General features: G+C 27.2%; 1 protein-coding gene across 1 annotated transcript; it reads left to right on the top strand.

The window, feature by feature from the left end:
• Positions 1 to 2,225: 2,225 nt before the first annotated feature.
• LOC126894770 (hillarin) lies at positions 2,226 to 19,058 on the top strand. Its single transcript, XM_050666020.1, has 12 exons — positions 2,226 to 2,558; positions 3,710 to 4,318; positions 9,589 to 9,705; positions 9,795 to 9,991; positions 13,699 to 13,966; positions 14,284 to 14,366; positions 15,557 to 15,700; positions 15,844 to 16,062; positions 16,139 to 16,347; positions 17,368 to 17,498; positions 17,754 to 18,011; positions 18,068 to 19,058. The coding sequence occupies exons 2-12, from the start codon at positions 3,761 to 3,763 to the stop codon at positions 18,395 to 18,397; spliced, it is 2,514 nt and encodes an 837-aa protein (XP_050521977.1). The 5' UTR covers positions 2,226 to 2,558; positions 3,710 to 3,760; the 3' UTR covers positions 18,398 to 19,058.
• Positions 19,059 to 19,734: the final 676 nt, after the last annotated feature.

Here is a 19,734-nt window from a genome sequence, read left to right as displayed (position 1 = left end):
TTCCGGGCCAATAAAGGTAGCGATCCTATATTTATTTGGATGGGTGTAATTATGGGAGATAAATTTCTTTTCTTTTTTTATTAATATTGATAGAAGGCAGATATACTTTAAGGACGAATTGAAAAATTGTTTTTGGAAAAAGTCACAGGAAATAAAGGTATAATAGTAGACACTAAAATTTGGTAAGTGTCTTCTATGCATTTAAAATATTTTAAATCGAACTTTAAAGAGATTTTATTACACACTATGAAATAGTCACGTTTACAAACACGTTGTTAAAATTTGTTTAATGTTTCTATAAATGGTAACTAATATTCATTGTATATCAAATTTCATCAATGAATAAACGGTAAAAAAATTGTTAAAAAATGAACGAGGCGTCAGAGAACTAAACTATACAATACCAATTAAGGCTACTACCAACACACAAGCATAGCAAACGCCTACTCTTTTTGTTGGCTGTTTTCTTGTATAACAGATATTTTTACCTCTGTTTTCTTGTTCTTTACAACAAATATAAAAATTAATTTAATGTCATACAATTTTTTGCGTGTGTGTGAGTTATAATTAAAATTTTTTTAAAATTGAAAATTTCACGCCTCTTAAAATATTTTATTGAAAATTTAAAAAATATGTTTTTTTTTTACTTATTTGCACGGTAATATAGTTGTATATACCTATTCTTAACACAGTACCAAATTTCCTAAATCTAGGGAAATTTCCGCATAGATTCGAAGTCCAGTTGTCCGACTTATGGCTGTTCTTCTATGAAAAGCGCAAATAATAATGATGTTTTAATCATAGAATAGATAGAATCTCATCATTCTGCGATTTAATTAAAATGATAATATTTTAATAAAATGGTTTTTGCAAATTACCAAATCCTTTTTTAGTCCTTTACTTACATAAAATTTTGATGTATAGATAATAACTATAAGATAAATACTTATTGAATTCCAAGCATTTTAATAGATACCCAGACTATATATTCAAGTTTTTTACAGCGGATAATTAAAATAAAAATTTAAAAATTACATCTTTTATGTAATATTTCACAAAAATAATTTTCATAATGGTTTGAAACTCTAGTTATAATTTATAAAATCCTAATCAATTTAATTCGTAATTCACAAATTATATTTTTTACCTGTTATTTAATAACAAGATATGAGTAACTCCGTCTACTTGATATTCAAGAGTTGTCCTAATAAATTGAGTCTTCCAAACAGTGTCACTCAATAAAATTATTTTATTAATTCTGTTATATTTACATACTGAAATTTTTCAGTTAAAATAATGGTACAATAGTTTTTGACGAATTCTCAGAAAGTAACACAAATTAAATTAACAATTTATACTATCTTAATCATTTATAATGTTACGATTTTTTTTTTCAAATATATTTTTCTAATTAAAATACTATGTAGATACATTCTACATATAATTAAGCAATAACCGGGTGGAAAAGTGATACACTTTATTGGTGTTATTCGGTATATCAAAGCTGAACAAGTAAAGTGTAAGCTTAGAGCCTACATAAAAAAAAAGTCTTTTGTTCGTAAGTTAAATAAGTTTGACTTAAACACAGGCACTAAAGCCAGACTTACTTTATATTAACTCTGACTTATGTCCTTCTTTTATTCATCCCTTAATTGAAAAATTAAAGGATGATTTTAAAAGTCATTAGATTTAAAGATTATTTTATATTTATTTGTACATTTATTGTATAATTAATCTTTGCACATTGTGTATGTAGAATAGAATTTGTGGATATTTAGAATCTGGTGAAATTAATTTGTACCCTCACTTAATATTTGAAATAGTAATATTATAACGGTAAATTCAAATTTTGGTTCATATTTTTCTTAAAATTTAGACCATCCAGTTATATATTTTTTTTTTTTTGTAAATGTTAAGGTACTGTATTAATCATAAAATTATAGTTTACTTAAATGGGTTTCCTATCCTTTAAAAAGGTAATTTTGCATATCAACCAAATACCTTGGCTGAAGTTTAATATTTATTTACTGTGCCAATTGGATACCCAATATTTAAAATTACCTACACAACTAGTTTAGGGTCCGAGTAAAAAGCAGTGTATGCCATTTATACCTAATACAACTAAAAAATTGAGTTTTTCGACGTTTGTAATCTACTGAAGAAGAATGGTGATAGCATTGATGTCTGGAGGGGATACACAATGATCGACGTGTACAGGTATATAGCAGACCAGTCGTACACAGGTGAAACCGCAGAGTCGATGGTCGCACGGTAATAGTCGTGAGCGCGGACAGCCAATGCCGAGTTTTTGCTGCGTCGCTAATGTGTTTGTCTTTAGCGTCGGTAGATTATTATGATTCAATAGTTAAAAAGTGTATAAATATCAAATTCTATTTCTAAATTTTTAATATAATTGAATTATTTATTATTTTCCGTGAATAATATGTTTTGTTAGTGTGGTGTACTTTTGAATTTAGTGCAGTGCTACAAATTGTGATCACTACAAGGAATTTGTGTATGTTATATCTAATGCAATATAATTTGCAATAAGAAAGACAGTAAGTAATGAACATTAAATTTTGCCATTTTACCATATTCAGAAAAAATATTGATTGTCTCTAAAGCTTTTCTTTTAAAAGGGTTTATAAGATATTAAGTTGTGTTAATTTTAATAAACAATACAATTTTAAAGAAACACTAATTATAACTATAAGTTTGTTTATTTAACATATTTAATTATTTTTCAAGGATAAAACATTTGAAACACTTCTAATATAAGTTATTTATCAATTATTTAAAGATGCACTTATTTAAACATTGTTCCTGAGATGTTTGGTCCTTTTAACCATTCATTAAAGTCTCTCATTTTTTTAATTTGTTTAACGTATTAATAAAAGCCCTTAGGTAAAACATTAACTAAGGGCTTTACATTTCAAAAGTTTTGTATTTTAATTATCCATTGGTTAATTCTGAGATCCGAAATTCATTTTGATTTGTTATCTTCTGTGTCTCAAACTTATCAGGGACGGGTAGATAAAAAAGTAAATAAATAACTACATTTCATTCTAAAATATCAGTTCAATATATTTTTTTAATTATACTCATATTATACATATTCATTTGAGAGTTTTCAGTTTTCACTAACTAATAGTATAAAAATGTACCCCCGTTTGTCGAAATCTATTTTATTCGCCCATGAGAGAGTTTCGTAGACTACATAAACACTTATATCAAAGACATACTTTTACAAATACAAAACGTCTTGGGTATAGAAATATTATGCACTAAGTATAGTGCACAATAAATGATGGGAATTTTCTTAGTCTATAAGTATTTCCTGACCTTAATCGCGTTTATACATATAATGATAATAATGTATTCGTTCTACATACATACCCATGACCATTGATAAAACTAAGAGGAATTGTGTACTTTCAATAGTTTCTCGTTTTTTAATTAATTTTTCAAGTAAGGTATTACCGAAAGGGATAACAGATCTAGTTTTGTAATTTTAATTGCACTGTTCCTCATACTTTTAATTCATGTTAATTTTATTTCATAATTTCCTATTTCCAAGTTATTCCCATAAATATTATAGGTAGACTATCGGGTAGCAAAATAAACACCCTACAGCATTTAAATTTGGATGTATTATAACTATTTTTAGTACAATAAATAATAAACTAATAGAATTTATTATATTTTGCAGATTTCAGAGTGTATGATGTAAATTAATACTGACTTACTCAGCCCACGCACGATGTACAGGTCGAACTTCTATGAGAGCACGTGCTTGCGTTGTTACCAGACGGTATACCAAGTAGATCGTGTCGGGCCCCTCAAGGATTTTACGTTTTTCCACAGCGGTTGTTTCAAGTGTATAGTGTGTGGTACAAAACTAACACTTAAAACATACTATAACAACCAGCATCGACAAGAAGATAAGGAAGTATATTGTTCGAGTCATGTACCAAAAACTGGGCCTGGCCACTTGGACGGTACATCGGTAGGTATAAGAAGTGCATTGAATGTGCCTAAATCCACGACGTTTGTAAATGACCAAATTCGGGGTAGTGGCAAAGGAACTTTTGATGCGGAAGCGCTTAATATAAAGCAACATCTCAACGGATGTACCCCTCACCGTTCACAGTCGCCATTATCCCCATACATCAACACTCCTAGTCCAGATACCGGATATCAATACGGAAGGTTCGATGCTTCCGCATTACACATAGCTCATGCACTTAGGGCTACTGAGCTTCACAAGTCATACACCAACAAAAATGGTATCAGGGAGAAACCTATTCACTGTTATTTAGTAAGTGCATTTATCGCAATTTAATGGTATTTTATTGAAGTGTAAAGAAACAATATAGTTACGTATATTTGGCGTGAGATTAACTGACATTATTCAACTATACTTAAAAGCGTTCACAGAGTTTTAAATACGAATGTATAATATGAGGTAGAAATAAAATACTAAAAGTGTAATCTGAAAACTAAAAGAAAAACTTGCTAAAATATTCACCGGTATTAGTTAATGTATTTTACATAACTTAAAAAACAATGCAATGAAGTAGTCATATGCATATATGGGATAGTCTTGGCATATTCAATACAATAATTACTATTAGGGAAAGGTTTTTCTTATGCAACAGCTACATAACTATAATTAAATATAAGACGATTAGAGAATGATGTGTTGTTTTGAAATAACTCTTAAAATACTTATCAGCGTCTTAAAAAAGGCTCCGTCATTTAAATACCATTGTTCATGGCCAAGTAAGCCCCACGATGTATCGTGTTTGGCCAATGGTAAATAGTAACGTATTCTTAAGAGGCTCGGCGATTTTTCGGGATTACTAATTGACAAATTTGAATGGTATCGGTTGAGATTATTAACTTTATTGATGTAGAGTGATTTAATTTAAAAATAAGAGAAATGACTTAGTGGTTTAACATAAATTATTCGGAAAGTAGAAAGTAAAATACTCTGTAGCAAAAGGAATAAAATGTTTCCACGGTAATCGTCGGAGAATGACTCAGACTTGGACCGCGTGTCCTGTAAACGGTGAAAAGTAATATGGACCGACTTCGTAGTAATATGTGTGTGCCGACGAGTTACACAACGCTAATTAAACAAATCGATAGTGTGTATTTTACCGGAAATCGGTCGTGGCAATTTCGTTAACCGTAAAATCAGAGCAAAACGCCATCATCATTCTTGTGAACAGTTAGGTGCAGCCGAGCCAAAGTGGAATGGTTATTGAATAATCGTTGACAGAAGTGACAGTGGCGTATTTCGAATCGACTAAATGTCGAATCCGCGAGAAATGAACTACTGCAATGACAGTGTTCTTTTTATTATTATTTTATTTTTGCGGTCTGCTCATTCGCTGAATGAAGTGATGTGCTCGGGTCTAAATCGAACTTACTGCAATTTACTATTATGTTCACGGTTTATTTGGTTCATACAAGTGTATATTCGATACGGTAAATGTCTTAGCAAAAATACCAAATTTAAAGAACGAAATATAAAAAATACATGAGCTAAAAAACAAATACTGTTTGATTATCAGATATCCGAGTTATACTAGTCGAACATTTCTTATTCTTTACTTTAGTCTCAGTTTTATTATGAAAACACATTGAAACAATCCGTTTTTCTAGTTAAATAGATCATGTAGCTGATGGTGTCGCCCAAGCGTTGCGAATTCGCTAGTTGGTTGAGTGACACATTCCATTTCCATTTACATTACTATTATCTTGGGAACCTTATACGGTTTAGATCAACGTTAAAGTATTATATCGAAAATGGGTGTTTTCCAAGGTTATTATAAACACAACATTTCTCGTCGGTCTTCGAGTAAAGTGATAACACAAAAAAAACTACGTTTTCATTTTTAATTTTAAATTAAATTCTTAAATTAATTAAAATCTATTAGTCTCCTTGCAGTTTAAACTTTTCTGTTTTACCAGACCAAACTATTAATAGTTGTACAAATGAGATTAACTGAGACCTTGAATTACTTCCTGCGTGGTATAATCGACGAAACATATACCAGCTAAATCAGTTTTTCAAAACAATAATAAAAAATACGTTGTACGTAAAAATATTCACATAAATTATAAAATCGTGATTTCCGAAACAAAAGAGTCACTATAGTAAATTTTTAAACAAGACCATGGTAAAATATAATATTTTTTTGTTAATAAAGTAAAAGTGTCAACAAATTATTAATTATAAGCAATTAAATGAACTTATTAAAAGAAAATTGAACTTTTAGATTTTAATAATTAATATTATTAATAAAATTTGTCTACATAAAACACGTCAAACGTCTTTCTAATTTTTTCAATTGCTTTCGCATTAGTGTAAACTAATGTGTTTATTGTTTGGCGCATAGTTGAATTGAGATTTAATTTTTTTTTTTAATTAATCATTAAGATTAATTAAGAAAAAAATGTATCATTTAAATTAATTTGATGTTAGTAACTTATGTAGTGTTAAGTTGTGGTCTTAGCATTATACTATATACTATAATTTATGAGTTTATGTATCAGGTAAATTAAAATAATGTTAAATTATTAAAACTTTTTTCAGACGTTCTAACGCGTTGATCTTATTATAGAAATACTTTATTTAATTAAAAAAAATTTGAATTTTTATTTATCCATCTATTAAGAAAATTCAATAAAAACTGAACTAATATTTAAATTGTAATTTTAAGAATGATCACAAAAAAAATATTAATTTTTACTAGTTTTCATTTAAAAAATATTATCTATTTGAGTCATAAATATTACTGGATATAAAGCATAAACAATCATTAAACTATTTTCTAAAATAAAAATGGCAAACATGACAAGTTACAATTGTCACAAAATGTAATGTATTATGTCCTCTATGAATTGCTTTTCCACAATTTTCAAGGACTGAACATGGTTTTAAATTTGTTCATTCATTGTTTAATCGCGCTACGCTATCATTTAAGATCTATAAAAGTCTTTCTAAATATGTGATTACAAATTTTTGATTATTAATTAAACATACCGATTTGTAGTAATTGATATTTTTGTAGACTTTTAAAATTTACCTTCTGTATATTTATATATTATGGTGATGTTTTTGAATATTTCATAGTTAATTTGTGCGTGTCTTAAGTACACAATTTTACTTTTAACACACACATTTTTAAACTACAAGCAGTTGAGTGTATTGTACGCAGGATTCTTCATATTTTATAGATCAGCAATGCGTAGGCTGTTTTTTATTTAATTAATTTATAAAAAAAATTAACATTTATTACCCTAAAACAAATTTGTTAAGTAAATATTTATAGTGTTACTTGCCTTACCCTAAATTATATACCTAATGCGTTAAATAGTTGCTATATCAGACTGTAAAAACACTAAGATCAACATATATGTATCGATTCAATGTAAACATCTATTAGGGTCTATAAGTAATAAGTTTTATTTTACGTGTACTACCTAATGACAAAGCGTGTTTATCATTTTCAATTTGTACCTATGGATAGATAAACTTAGATATTAGATTAGATGGATAGATTGAACTTTTTATCTTACGACGTGTATTTCACCCTTTCTAACAGTCTATGAAAAAGTATTTTTTGACTTTTTGTTACCGGAGGCGGTTTATAATTTCTCCTTTCTCTGGTAGAATTTTATCGGAGAATCATTGAAAACACTTGTGATCTTCAAGGTTGTGTTGATTATATTAAATATCGCTAAATATCATTTGTAATTAACATTATATTGTCGGTTCATTGAGTTAAACAGCATTCGTCGAATAGTATACTTCACTTGACTACTCGTACTTAGTTACCCATTGATTGTATGTGCTAAACAATATTGCTGAATGAATATTGACGACAGGTGATTTACTAGCGTGAAAAATTTAGATGAAATTTACGGCTATGTCAATGCCAGGACAGCGTAAATAAGGTCATCCGGTCACACTTTTTGTGTATTATTTACGCGCAATAAAATTTAAATAAAATGCAAAACCTACAATAATGAAATGCTGTTAAATTATAATCTAATTAAACAATGAGATGCACCGCGCACTACTTACTCGACATTTAAGTAAAGCGAAAATCGAAATCTAACTTAAAACAAATATTTGCTTACAGTCCAAGTATTATAATGTTTTTGACTCCTTTACGTTTTTGTTAATAATGTTTGATTGGCTAACATTCATTTTCGCCAACAACTTACAAGGCTTAATAAAATCTTAAGTAGCCAATTATATAATTTTTAAAGGATGGTAAAATGACTTTTAATTGTCTTTTAAAGTAGTGGTAAAAATTATAAGACACCCCCAAATTTTATATTTCAGGAGTTTTGATTTTAGAAGTTTCTAAATATCTATACTACGTTTCTAAATAAATTGGTTGAAATAACATAAGATATTCGTTTTAATGTGATTTTTACCTAGTATATTGAACAAATGAACTTATTTGACTGTAAATTACCAAAAAAAACCAAGTATAGCTAATTTTACGTTAATTAAAAATTCTCATTATTTGCCTATGGTTTGAATATTTTGAACTGGAACGACTTGTAAATTTTTTCTATCAAACTTAATTATCCAAATAACACGTAGAAAAAATAATTACGCAGTTGAATGTTAGAAGAAATTTTTAGCAAGCCTTTAAAAATATTTAATGACTGAAATTTGTAAAAATTATATTTTTAACGAAAAATTAATTAAAAATTAAGTAGCAAATGGAAATAATACAAAATCATAGGTTTTCTTTTAAGTTTATGAACTTAAGTTTTTAAGTTTACAATATATGAAGAAAAAAGTTTCATACATTTACTTGAAGATTTAAACGTTTACGATTGCGTAAAAACCCAAAATCTAAACGCTTTAAATATAAAATTTGGGTATGTCTTATAATTTTAAACTCCACTGTATGGGAAACTTTAACATTTAAAAATAATTTATTTATAAAAAACTATTACATTAAATTTATAAATATTATCTTTTTAACTTTAAGTGTAAATTATTAGGATTATATTTTTATTGAAAGCTGAGTGTCAAATTGTTTTTCAAAAATTAAAGTCGTTTCATAAATTGACAGCAAATTTATTTTTCACACAAAATATGGATTACTGTAAATTGAATAATTATTTGTTTTTTCACTTATTTTCCCTTAAATACTGGATAAAGAAAATACTAATACATTTTTTATAAGTATAAAAAATATTACTTATTAGTTAACTTAAATTATTAGTGTAAATTTGTAAAATATTTAAAATTTGGACGTTTTTTAAATTCTTTATTTAAGGAAAAACTATGCAATTTATCATTTTTACGATCAGAATTTAATAAAATTACTTTTTCTAACATTAACATAGAAATGCCAATATGTGTGTTTTTTTCTTAATTTAAGTTATTTTGTCGTCTTTAATATGTAACATCAAGTCAATATAGATTAAAGATAAAATTTAATGTAACCATTGTTAATGTTAATTAATTTGATCAATGACCTCATTAGCCTAGGCCTTTTGCTACAGTATTAATAATAGTAGATTAAAACGATATTTGTGGTAATTTAGGATAAAGATGAGCAAACCCGGCTAGAAATGAAACATCGGAAAGAAGAAGATGATTTGTACAGAAAGTTTGCAAAACAGCGTGAAGCTGAAGATAATCGTATTAAAGAAGAAATAAATGTAAGTTCATTTTTAATACCTTAAAACTTATATTATTTGATAATATGAGAGTAAAAAGTTAGTCATTCTAAAAAAATATTCTTTTTCAGAGTGAATGGGAAAAAGAATTAGAAAGATTAACAATACGATTTGAGAAAGAATTGCAAATGAAAAGGAAACGACCGGACGAACAAAAAGTTCTCACATTGAAGTTACAACAAGAACGAGACAATCTTGAAAAGAACATGACAATAAGAAGAGACCGAAAGAAAGAGTCATTAACGAAAAAATTATTAGAACATGAGAGGTAATACTAAAAACATATTTATATTTTTGAAGTTTTAAATAGCCTTGTTAGAATTTTCAATGTGGTATTATTATGTTGTTATTAAACTTAACGTATTATCAAAAAATAAATAAAAATTCTCTATAAATCCATGTTTTCCATATCTGTAAATTTAGGTATCAAAATATACCTAAGATTTGAGACTAAAAACAAACTAGATGTATAATTTATCAAATTAACGTTACAGAAAAAATATAAATTTGGAAATTTGTTTTGTTTATATAGAAATAAAAACTATTACAAGGGAACTTGTAAACTTGTGAACTTTTTTTGTAGTGGTATTTTATAAACTAGAAAACAATATTCTGTTTTTAGATCTAAAAATAAGTCGTATGATATTTATATTTAATTGATAAGTAGAATAATTGGTAACACTAGGATGATTTTCAAAAGTTAAACATTATGTTAAACGATTAAGACGTACTTAGACATGTGATTTAATAAATTGTAAAGATAAGAAAAAGTGTTGATGTTGAACATACTGTCAGTATATATTAGCTCGATAACGGAAACGGTGAGCGACGGCAGTAGAGGCTTACAGTAATAATAGCATTTACAATCAAACACCAAAGAGAATATAAGTGCCGACGTAGGTACACAAAATGATGTGCCCCCTATGGATGTAATGAAACCAAATCTTGAACGCGACGAGTTTGTTCACTCCAATGGAATGCAGCTCTTTCTTGACAACGGCGAAGGCAGTAGAAATTATATTGCAAAGCTGAGTGATCTACACTGTTCAAAAATAACTTTTTTCTGTCATCGTGGTGTCTTGACTTCCTCATTATTAAGTACTTTATTTTAAATTTAAGATAATTTGACTCATTACTATTCAAATATTATTCTAACTGATAATACAACATTTTTGTTCTTACTATGTCGGTAATAATAAATTTAAATAATTGGATTGATTCAATAACCACTTTCTTTAATGTTGTCAATGTTGTAATCTGATTTTCACTCGTAATTTCATTTAATGATTGATTACGAAAAACAGGTAGTGATGAATAATAAAAAGAAAATAATGATTAAACAAATAAAATTATTTCATGTTAAAATAATATATTAAAATGATAAATTATTTAAAATAGATCAAAATTTTAACATTTTGTTTTTTGAATTGAAATGGATAGTAAACGGTGGTATTATTTCTGTTTCAAATAGGAGCTCATATTATTTGTTCTATATTAAAAATCTATTACTTGTTATGGTTTTTGCAGTATCAATAAAAACAATCAATTTTATTTGGAAGGATCTCGTCCTATATTTCATTTTTGATATATAAAAGTGTTATTAGTTTTTACTCAACAAAAGTTTTAGTACCTGTAAACACTAAGTAAAAAAACTATTTATTGATTATTTAATGCCATTTCGCGTTAACTTCATTAATATTAGTCACTAGCAATAAGCCACTGTATTAAATTGGAAACTATAGGCAACATATTTTGTTAACCATGTTAACGTTCCGTCTCGATGACGAAACGTTTGATAGACCCAAACGGTAAACACCATAGACGCGATGGCTGTTTCTCCCCACAACGCGTACAATATAATTATAAAATAGTAGGTAAATGCATTGTTGAGTGCTTTTTACTTTTATGCATCGGACCTTGACTATCGCTATTCGTCAATCTCAATTTCCCCCCTTTTATATTATATTTTGTCCGACTAAAAACCACATTCAAATATTTGTATATCGATGTAAATTATAACTTACATTTGACAAAATTTGAAGAACAAATTATGATAATTGAAGAAATGAACAATTCATTTTTCTCATTTTATTTCTGTGCGCACTTGGGCCGAATTAGGGGTTTGTAAAAATACATATAAAAAATCATCATTCCACAATACTTTATTTAAAATTTTTATAAAATTCCCAAAAACTTACTGTCTTCAAACTTATATTAAATTAAAGCTTATATAATATAAATTAAGATGAAAAAAGAAAAAACTATACGAAATCTTGTTTTCTAGGAGTCATTGAACATTAAAGCCAAAAATCATAATTATGAATCAAGTGAATCCACATAATTTTAGAAATGTTAAGTACGATCGTGAAAACTGAAAAATATCAATACATATTATTATTTGTTAAAAAATGTGTATTTTTCTCATTAACTTAAATAATATAAACTCGTTTTTATTATTATTGCTTAATAGTTATTAAATAGTGTTGCGTGTAAACTAGCCGTTCTATAGGCTTTTTTCAACGTGATGACCATTTCGCAATCAATTTTGTATCTTTTATTGGTAATCTGCAGAACGAGAGGTAGTTGTCATCGAATAGGTCAATAAAATCACTTCACATATTGTCTACAAAAGTAGTCAATATGTGCACCGTTTAGGCCATGGTGAAACATTAATGAAACATATGATGACCAATTATTGATATACCACCGCAAGTATGCCAACCGACTTTCAGTATGTACATTATGTGCGTGTGTGTCACGCCTCTTGGCAAATAGGCTAAAGTCAACCGCCGGTATGCAGCATTCCTCGTACACATTATAATGTGTACTTTCTATGGGCCTGATCTTTTTTTTTATCCGTTATTGTTTTCGCACCATAGTGGCCTCATAGTAAATTGCTATTTAATCGTTCTGGATAAAATGCTTGTCACCGAAAATAAACGTCACGAAGATTAAAAAATAAAATACATCTATTGATAATGATCATTACCCTGTCGTGTTTACTGTTGTTTCTACATTCAATTACGCCCACTTTTCATAGGGAGAGCGCTGACCGCAAACTCGAAATTAAATAAGCGCCTGCAAAATTCCTGGCTAAAAGTAATTGTTTTTATTAACTGCGACGAAGTTTACATCTATTAATCTATCCTGTAAAAGAAAATTATCCTCTAACTTTTCATCGTTCAACATTTCGTTCTCATTAGAATCGTCTTTCTAATTACATCTCTAAAATTCATTTAAAAAAATTGTTTCAACGTTTTTATAGCAATAAGTTCTCGAAAAATAATAACTCTTATTAAGAGTTAAAAAAAAAAATTCTTTCTGTTAAAATTAAAAAAGGCACAATAGTTTATATTCACTGTCGTATAAAGTTAGTCTTTGTTTTATACATTGCATCATATTTGTATTTGATCATCGGACTACTATTTTATGAAACTACTTGTGTTGTTTGGAATCTATAATAGTTGGAACAGAGAGCAAGATTAAAATGCATTTAGTTGTACTATATAAGAACTTGTTTTTTACTGTTACAGCATACAAATGTAAACATAATAATTTACATATTTATTGTACATATAATTCTAGAATTTGATAAAAATAAACTGGCTGATTTTAATTGAGAAAAATCTATTCACAATTTATTATTTGAACTTTGGAAATCAGAAAAATATAATTAAATGTTATGATTATAATTTTTATTACTCTTATAATAAGATTTATATCCGTATGGAAATATTGGTAACGACTATCTTAATAAAAGTAAAAATTGATAATTTTTTATAGAAATTAATATTTTAGGGTTTAGACCACATTTAAGATTTACATTATTAATAAATCTATATCTGTAAATAGATAAATTATGAAATGTAAAATTTAAGATAAATGGTTTTATAAAGAGACAAAAACTTTTTATTATTTATTAATGTAAATTATTATACTATATTTTTAATATGTATGGTTTCTTTTTATTTACAGAGCGGCTACTGCGGCCTTAGTGGAAAAACAGAGTAGCGAAATGTTAGACCTTATTAATGAAAAACGTAGTGAGTATATGATGGCTGAGTCGTTGTACTTGGATGATTCATCTTTACCAGACGAAACAACCCAAACACTCAACGATAACGTCCAACCTTACCCTGGCAAAGCACCGTTACCGCCATCTCCTCATGGTGTGGCCCAAGCCAAATTCCAATTATATTCAGACCCGTTGGAGTTCGCCCATATTGATCAGATAGCAATATCGGTAATATTACAAAATATTTATTTCTACAACTATGTAAGAACTCAAAATACCATTTTATGATTAATGGGTGCTAGAAAAATCGCGACATAATTTTAATTCTTAATTAAAAACTCATATATAATATTAATTTTGATGATAAAAATAAACAGACGTAAATTACTTTTTGATTAGATACTTCAGTGAGAGATTCAATTTACTAAATATGCGCTTTTATAATTTTATATTTAATATGTATGAAAAAAAAATGTTTTATGCAACTATTATAGATTGTCACAGTATTACAAATTATTTTTACTTTTGATTATGCTCATTTTTAGGTAGCACAAGAAGATCAAAAAACGTTTACGGATTTAGTTCGAATGTTGGTTGGAAAATGTGGTTCAGATATTGAAAAAGCAAGGTAAATTATAAAATGCATTTAAAAAAATACTTTCAACTTATATTGTTTTAAAATTAAAAAAAAATTATACTTTTCATACATACTAGAAAAGTAAATAAATTGACAAGCGTTAGTCAAAAACTATTGTTTTTAAGTAACACATTTATTTTTGTGTTTCTGGGAATTTAATAATAAATAAAACTTAATTAATTGAATAGCCGAAGCAATTATTTTTTTAGTGTACACATACTATTACTACTGTTAACAAGTTCTCTACTATTTTTAGAATTTATTAATATGAAATTATGTCAATGATCAATATTGATTTTAAATTAATTTTTAAGAAATAATATTATATTTTAGCATAGTAACTATAATTTTACCTCACTTAAAATCATGGTCGTGGTTAGTACCATAATTATAAAACAGGATTTGGATAAATTAATTTATTTTTATAAAAATGAATTCATGTAGTAAATTCAATTTTTACAGTATTAATTATGAGTATGAATTTAAATTAAATGCTAAATCGCATTCGTTGATTAGTTATAAGAATAGATTGTTTTCAATTTTGATAAAAATTAAATGTGTATATATAATTTTCTTACTTTAAACAGCATGTGAGTAGGTAATTCATTTATTAAAACTTGCTCTATTACTTACAAAAATAAATATTAAGAATTTTTTTTTGGTTTTATCAATTATTATACGTTTATGCCTTATAAAGGAACTTTACTTTTTTTAATTGCAATATGATAAGATAACGTAATTTATATATATTATTTAACATGTATAGTTTTTTTGGAAATTTGAAGGGTCTAAGTTCCTATAAGCCCCAACATACGACAATGCTTGTTAAGCTCAATATCAATTTTATAAAAAAAATTTCAGAAATGTCATCATGGGTGCATTCTTTTAGAAAAAAGTGCATTGTTAATGCGGAAGAATTTGATTTTGAGCTCAATGAATGAACTCTGCCTTGAATATTAGCAGAAATATAAAGTTTAATTAGTTTTTGTCAAAGTAATGTACATGTAAATCTAAAAAAATTGTATCGATTCATTGAATTTTTATTGCAGAACAAACCCTAAAATATTCAATAAAAAATTTCTTTCATAAAATTTATAAACTTTACATATAATCTAAATGTACTATATGTGAAAGTTTTAATTGGCAGTGAAATCATGTTTATATGTTTTTTGTTGCTTTAGAACAATATTCCGATGGATAACCGTGAAAAATTTAAACACTATGAATTTTGATGATAATTTAAGAGGTGATACTCCAATGGGTCTCCTAAGAGGCATTAAACACGGAACTGAAAGTTACCATGTATTGTTTAAACGATTGTGCAGGTAGTACAAAATAGTAATTATTCACTCCTCTAATTTTTTAAATATTGAATGTTATTGTTTATGACTAAGTTACAATACGAGATAAATAATTAAATATTTTTTGTTTAAGTCATTTAATAACTTTTCAACTACAAATTTTTTAGTTATGCCGGTTTACATTGCGTTGTTATCAAAGGATATTCCAAATCTGCAGGATACCAGCCGGGCGTTCACTTTGAAGATAGCCGCTTCCGAAATTCGTGGAATGCTGTATACGTTGCAGGCGCATGGAGATTTGTACAATGTAACTGGGGAGCCCGACATCTAGTCAATGCTAAAGAAGTACCCAAAGTAGGAGCCAAAGGAAAATCTGACAGCCTGAGGTCAGTGTTTTTAACTATTTGATAATTTTATTTTGTAGTAATCTTTGTAAGTAACGCATTTTTTTTACGTTAATAGATATGAATACGATGATCATTATTTCTTAACTGATCCGAGAGAATTCATTTATGAATTCTTCCCTCTACAACCCGAATGGCAACTATTAAAGAATCCAATTAGTCAGCGGGACTTCGAAGATTTGCCGTTTGTTCGATCATTGTTTTTTCGATATGGTCTTTACTTTCCGGACTCTAATACCAAAGCAGTCATGTATACTGATGCTACAGGTAAAATTTATTTTTAATATAGTTATATTATGTCTATAAGAATTATTGTAAATACCACTAAGAAAATATTTTTTTTAACACAAATTTTAGAAAGCTAAAAAAAATGTTTTTTGCTATAAGTTCTGCACTCGGCTATGATTTATTAATTAATTCATTGCAATTTATTATGGATAAAACAATACAGTTGTATTAACACGGTACACTAAATAACGAGCAGTCACGGGTAAAAGACTTTCTTCATAAATTACCAATTTCTTCTGAAATGATAAAAAGAATTACTAACCGACTTAAATATATAATACATTAGTTATCGTATAAAACAATTTCATTTGAAATTCCATTGGTGTGTTTTAATTGTTTTTCAATTTCTACGACTAATGAATTTTTAAAATAGCAAAAATTATTTATGAACTAATATTATTTTAGTCTGTTTAATATGAATTGTTTTTTATAATTTAGAAAATTATTAGTAATTTATTATTCCTGAGAAAATATTAAAAAATACTTTATGATTAGTCTCAATTGTTCGTTGTATTGATTATAATGAACATTTTTAATGACATAATACCTGTATAATTAATTAGAGCTAATTTTTTTAAATTTATTTTCATTGAATACAGTTTCACATGAAAATATCAAATTGTATTTTTATTGAAAAACAACGTTTAGTCATTTTTATTATGTCGATGTATGAGTAATCAATTTAAAAAATTTGAAAGTAGTTTTTTGAACTATTAAACATTTCCGATAAAATGTCAAAAATAGATGTTTAGTTCAAGTAGAGTAGTTATTATGTAATTACTTTGAATTTGTATGTATGGTTACTCCTAAAATTCCTATATACTAGTTTCTATCGACCAAAACAAAGAATATGAATACACAGAATAATTTTAAGTGCAAATTTTAAATTAGATAATAACAAACTTCATAATTAATAAGACATTTTTATATTGACACAATAGTTATTTTTACTAAAAATATAAATAATCAAACTAATAAAGTTTTGTTTTTTTTATTTAGGTGCAGCAACTGTACGAATAGCAATACCGACTAACATGCAGTCTAATTTGATTTTCCATTATAATTTAAAGTTCTATGAAAGTGAAGGAGACACTTATGATGGCGTCAGTTTAAAAAGATTTGTCATGCAGGTAAATAAATATCATATTGTAAAAACACGCTCTTCTTTTAAACTTTCTACAATTACGATATCAGCAAATGCAATAAAGTAAATTAAAGAAAATATTTAATATTTTTTGACGTGGTGTGGCATAGTGAACCATTGAATCGCTTCCCTAGCACTGATGTTCAGCTACATTATTTGCTGTTGGTTCTCAGATGAGTGACCGTACGGGAACTCTGATAGTTTTAGAATACAGTGACTTATTAAAGAATTATTTTTTTAGTCTGTTCTTGGAAACATAGTAGCATTTCGTGTTCATTCGCCTAATAGTGGTGCTTTTCTTCTGGATATATTTGCTAATTCGGTGACACCAAAAGAATACTTAACCGGCGAGCCAATGAAATTTAAGAGCGTATGTAAATTCAAAATCATATGTGAAGAACTTCAGACTGTTATGGTACCTCTCCCTGACTGCGCTAGTGGTGAATGGGGTCCTACCAAAGCGACTAGGCTTTTTGGTCTTATACCGATATCACATCAAGTAAATAGTTACAACTTCTTTTACTAAAAGCTAATAATAAATATTTTTATTTTAAGGACCCATTAGTATTCGCTGGCCGAGAGTTGGAGATACAATTCCGCATGTCTAAGCCTCTAACAGATTTCATGGCTACACTGCATAAAAATGGAATAGAAGAAAAACGTCTATCTAAATACATATCTCACACAATCGTCGATGATTTCATAACATTTTTAATCGGTTTTCCTGAAGAGGGTCAATACGGTTTAGATATTTATACACGAGAAATATCATCATCTACAGATGAAAATCCTCATAAGTACACAAATGGAAGTGTCAATAGTGGCGAAAAACATTTACTCACACATTGTTGTAAATATTTAATTAATAGTTCTAAGAGAAATTAAATATTAATACTTCAACGTTTAACATAATTATTGTACCTATTTACTGTTTATTATTGTTTAGATTAGAAATAATTAAAATTTAACATAATTTTTGTTTGTTTATTTGTTAAAATTAATTTTTATTATTTGATTGGAAAAATAACAACAAATTACAAACATATGTGTGTAATGTAAAGAAGAAATCTATAAATATACTATTTAAGTTTATTGACATTATTTAAATTCAATTAAAATTTTTAAATCTATCATTTAATAAAATTTTAACATTTTCAAACAAAGGATCACCTCCTCAAGTTTTTTATTTAAGAAATATAAGGTTGTATATTTTTATGTACCATTTGTAAATTATGCAGGATATACTTTTAAGGATGATAAATAAAATTTTTTATATAAACGTACTACAAGTAAATAACTTAATCAAATTTTATACAAAGTGTACTAAAAATAAATACGCCATCAAATTTTATATTAGATTTACTGCCTTTTTTTTAGCTTATAAGTTCAAACAAAATATAAATACAGAGTAGTACTACAGAGAAAACCTTGTGAAAAAAAAGGATAAATTAGAATCCTCCATAGAGTAAACACCTTTAATATTTTTATTAGTGTTCCATTAGTATAAAGCAATACGCGAAGTATAATAAAAGAAAAAGAGCTGCAATTCAAAAAAAAAAAAAAACCCAGCACAGGGGGGTCGCGGCACAGTGATGCCGTGGTATAGTTGGATCAAGTATAATGATATCTGACAGTTATTAAAATCACTATCAAAAATAAACGCTTCGATGCAAATCTTTAGATTGTGTTTAATTTTAAAAAAATTGGTGTATTATTCCAAAAGCTACATGATCTGCTAGTTCCTTATTAATATCTTGATTAAGATAAAGTATGTCGAATGAAAAAGGGATTATTAAAAAATACTACTTCTCATGAAAAAATTGTATTGATCCATACATTTTTTAAAAAGTTATAGCACTTTAAAGTAAAAAATGTAAATTATAAAATCGAAAATTTTCACACAAAAATAGCATTCGGTAGCCGTTTTCACCATGAAGACAAGTCCAGAGGTCAAATTTTTTTTTTTCAAATTAAAGTATATTACATTAGATTTAATTTAAGATTTATATAAAAGTGTCAGACCTTTCGGAACATTTTCAAAAGTTAAGTTGAAAAAGTTGTCTTTTTAAATCCCCCCCTGTGGGCAGATAAAGGGTCAAATTTACAAAAAAAATATATCAAATGATAGGTAAAGACATCAAGCATCTATATAAAAAAAAATTATATTGATATGTTCATTTTTGAAAAAGTTACGGCAGTTTTTAGTAAAAAAAATTGAAAAA

This window comes from Daktulosphaira vitifoliae, unplaced genomic scaffold (assembly GCF_025091365.1).
Source record: "Daktulosphaira vitifoliae isolate Bord-2020 unplaced genomic scaffold, ASM2509136v1 Scaffold_1, whole genome shotgun sequence".
NCBI lineage: Eukaryota > Metazoa > Arthropoda > Insecta > Hemiptera > Phylloxeridae > Daktulosphaira > Daktulosphaira vitifoliae.
Note: the sequence above shows the minus strand (reverse complement) of the source record. Positions and strands in the feature narration are given on the sequence as shown.

Coding starts and splice junctions, on each gene's coding strand:
- LOC126894770 (XM_050666020.1), top strand. CDS start 3,761: ATGTACAGGTCGAACTTCTATGAGAGCACGTGCTTGCGTTGTTACCAG. Junction 14,367..15,556: donor TCAGATATTGAAAAAGCAAG/GTAAATTATAAA, acceptor TTGTTGCTTTAG/AACAATATTCCGATGGATAA. Junction 15,701..15,843: donor TTGTTTAAACGATTGTGCAG/GTAGTACAAAAT, acceptor CAAATTTTTTAG/TTATGCCGGTTTACATTGCG.